The sequence below is a fragment of the Monopterus albus genome, unplaced genomic scaffold (assembly GCF_001952655.1).
Source record: "Monopterus albus unplaced genomic scaffold, M_albus_1.0 scaffold414.1, whole genome shotgun sequence".
In the NCBI taxonomy this organism is placed as follows: domain Eukaryota; kingdom Metazoa; phylum Chordata; class Actinopteri; order Synbranchiformes; family Synbranchidae; genus Monopterus; species Monopterus albus.
Genome location: NW_018128294.1, coordinates 86387 through 89549, shown reverse-complemented (window position 1 = coordinate 89549; position 3163 = coordinate 86387). Strand labels below are relative to the sequence as shown.

The following is a 3163-nucleotide window of genomic DNA, read 5'->3' as shown; positions in this document are numbered from 1 at the left end:
TGACGGAAACGTGTGCAATCTATGAATGTACTGAAAGATTAAATGAGGTATTAAACACCTTTCACTTTAAAAAGGGGCGGAGACCCGGAGGAAACTCTGAGTTTCCCGAATAAAACCTGCTCCCGACCAGGTTAGGTTCACAGAGTAAGTTGCCGTAGTAACTGACTCTGAGTTTAGATTACCTCTCTTTGTGAAACGGGTTTAACTTACCCCGCTTCACGGGTTTAAGTTACCTCCGTTTCTGAAACCGAAAACTCCGAGTTGCCCTCATTTCGGGGTTAACAAACTCTGAGTTTCGACAAAACCGCCTTCTTGAAATAGGCCCCAGGACCTCTCCTGTACCTCTATTGTTGGTATGGAGGTAGAGACAGAAGCCATGTACCTTAGCTCAGTAGAAACACTAGAAACAGGAGGAAACATCAATCCGGACTCTCTCCAGAGTCTAGAAACTCCTACCAGCTCCTTTAAAAGTTAAAACAGAGTGGAAGTCACTGGATTTGGCTGTGGTTAACCACAACATGGTTCCTGAACATGAAACCTCATAAAACCAAAACATTTTGTGTATGGACTATACAGACAGAAGACAAGAAGTTAATTAGTGAGCACCAAGAAAGAAAAAGCCATTCAATGAGAAATACAACTTTATGTTCTATTTATTTATGAAGTGCAGCGGAGCGGTCGTGCAGCCACAGAACAGCTGCACAAAGCATGCAGGAGCAAACAGTAAGACTCACAGGTGCAGCACTGCTCATGTTCATCGTTACACTTTATTGCAGTTTAAGTTTTCTTAATGTTTACAAACCCAGAGCTTATTGCAAGCGTCCATGGGGAGTGAGAGAGACAGGAGTTTGATCTGCTTGTTTCACATCATCATCATCAAACTGCATCAGTTCAAGGTGCAGTCTGCAGTGTCGCTGCCACCACACCTCCTCCAGCTGTACCCGGGTCTTTCATTGTCAAATGCAGTAGCCGCTCGTTCCAACTCCCTTTTTGGATAATTAAAAAATCAAAGATACAGTGCTGTGTATAAGCTTACAGCTTTACCATCCTGTTTCTCTAAGTTACATTCATGACAAGAACAAGGCAAATGCAGAGAGCTAAAATGCCAGGTTTACATACTGACTCAATGCTGTGCATCCCCATCAGACCACCACCACTCAAACCCACCTCCAGCTTCTCTCTCCCAGTGAAAACCGCTCCCCCTCTCCCCCACCCACTCCAACCACCATCTGCCCTCTCCTCCCGTATTCTCGCCTCCCAGCCACTGTGAGTAAGTCATGGTGTTGCGGATGAGACGGCTGGTTACTCAAACCCCACTGAGTGAACAGAAGGGCCTTGGTGTGTGTGAGAGAACATCTGCTGGGTGATAATGATACACAATATCACTGGGAGTCGGACGATGGGTGTGGTGGTGGTGGTGGTGGTTTAGAGTTGCTAGAGTCTTGCTAAAAAGGGTTCTGTATAGCTCAGTCTGTTTAGGTTAATAATGCATTTAATATTCCAATGCAGCAATACTGAAGAACTCACTGGAGTACATGTCTTCGTTTAGTATTTATATTCATTTACACCAATCAGATGGCTTTTTGAGTCGGTACTGCTGTACATGTAACCACTAGAAGCCTTAGAGAAGCCTATGTCTCTGTCTGTGTCCACAGTGTAGTGCAGTAGCACAGCTCATTAAGGAATGTGTGTGTAGGTGTGTGTGTGTGGGAAGAAAGGCATCGAGTTTCTATCTGCTCATTGGTTCGCACTGTTGACTCTTGGTGTGGAGCTGTGATGAAGACGACGATGCATGAAGCTGCTGTTGACAGTGGGACTGAGGAGGGAGCCCGGGGTGACACTGAGACTGCGGGTAAGGCGGAGGGTGAGGATGGGGAGGGTTTGGTTGAGGGTAAGTCTCGAGGCAGGACTGACGCTGCAGCTGTGGTCTCTGAGCAACAGCGGCAGTTTTGGCCTCCCTCTTGGGAGAGTTGTTGAGGATGTCCAGGCTCCGGCGGCTGGAAGAAATGACATCTGCGACAAATTTGGTGCATTCAGCACAGACGTCGCGCAGCGTGCAGCCGTGAGCGTACAGATGGGGGAACTCCTCCTCCACGGAGCGGCGAGATAAACTGCGCAGGGACCTGCAGGGGAACAGAGGTGGACCATGAGGTCAGCCTACTGTACCAGCCGATCAACAATTAGAGAGAACTTTCTCAGTAATGTTTGTTTATATTTGGGAAAATAACAAAGAAAATCCACTGATTTCAGTGGAATCCCTCCTAACCAGTATATCGTACTTCCCAAGAAAACATGTGCCACTTTTTGGTGTGAACAGGCCTTAAATGAAAGATGAGTTAGACCATGGAATGTGTTACAGTGGGTACGGAAAGTATTCAGACCTCCTTAAATTTTTCACTCTTTGTTATATTGCAGCCATATGCTAAAATCATTTAAGTTCATTTTTTTCCTCATTAATGTACACACAGCACCCCATATTGACAGAAAAACACAGAATTTTTGACATTTTTGCAGATTTATTAAAAAAGAAAAACTGAAATATCACATGGTCATAAGTATTCAGACCCTTTGCTCAGTATTTAGTAGAAGCACCCTTTTGAGCTAATACAGCCATGAGTCTTTTTGGGAATGATGCAACAAGTTCACACCTGCATTTGGGGATCCTCTGCCATTCCTCCTTGCAGATCCTCTCCAGTGCTGTCAGGTTGGATGGTAAACGTTGGTGGACAGCCATTTTCAGGTCTCTCCAGAGATGCTCAATTGGGTTTAAGTCAGGGCTCTGGCGGGACCATTCAAGAACAGTCACAGAGTTGTTGTGAAGCCACTCCTTCGTTATTTTAGCTGCGTGCTTAGGGTCATTGTCTTGTTGGAAGGTGAACCTTCAGCCCAGTCTGAGGTCCTGAGCACTCTGGAGAAGGTTTTCAAAAAACACCCCCATAGCATGATGCTGCCACCACCATGCTTCACTGTTGGGACTGTATTGGACAGGTGATGAGCAGTGCCTGGTTTTCTCCACACATACTGCTTAGAATTAAGGCCAAAAAGTTCTATCTTGGTCTCATCAGACCAGAGAATCTTATTTCTCACCATCTTGGAGTCCTTCAGGTGTTTTTGAGCAAACTCCATGCAGGCTTTCATGTGTCTTGCACTGAGGAGAGCCTTC

The 3163-nt window shown here is 45.8% G+C and overlaps 1 protein-coding gene across 3 annotated transcripts in view; it reads right to left on the bottom strand.

The window, feature by feature from the left end:
• Positions 1-628: 628 nt before the first annotated feature.
• spire2 (spire-type actin nucleation factor 2) overlaps positions 629-3163 on the bottom strand; it is a 66134-nt gene continuing 63599 nt past the window's right edge. For all 3 annotated transcript variants that reach the window (XM_020586580.1, XM_020586582.1, XM_020586581.1), the window contains one exon: positions 629-2123. In XM_020586580.1, coding sequence (XP_020442236.1) covers positions 1730-2123 — 394 coding nt within the window. In that variant the 3' untranslated portion in view covers positions 629-1729. The remainder of the gene's footprint in view (positions 2124-3163) is intronic.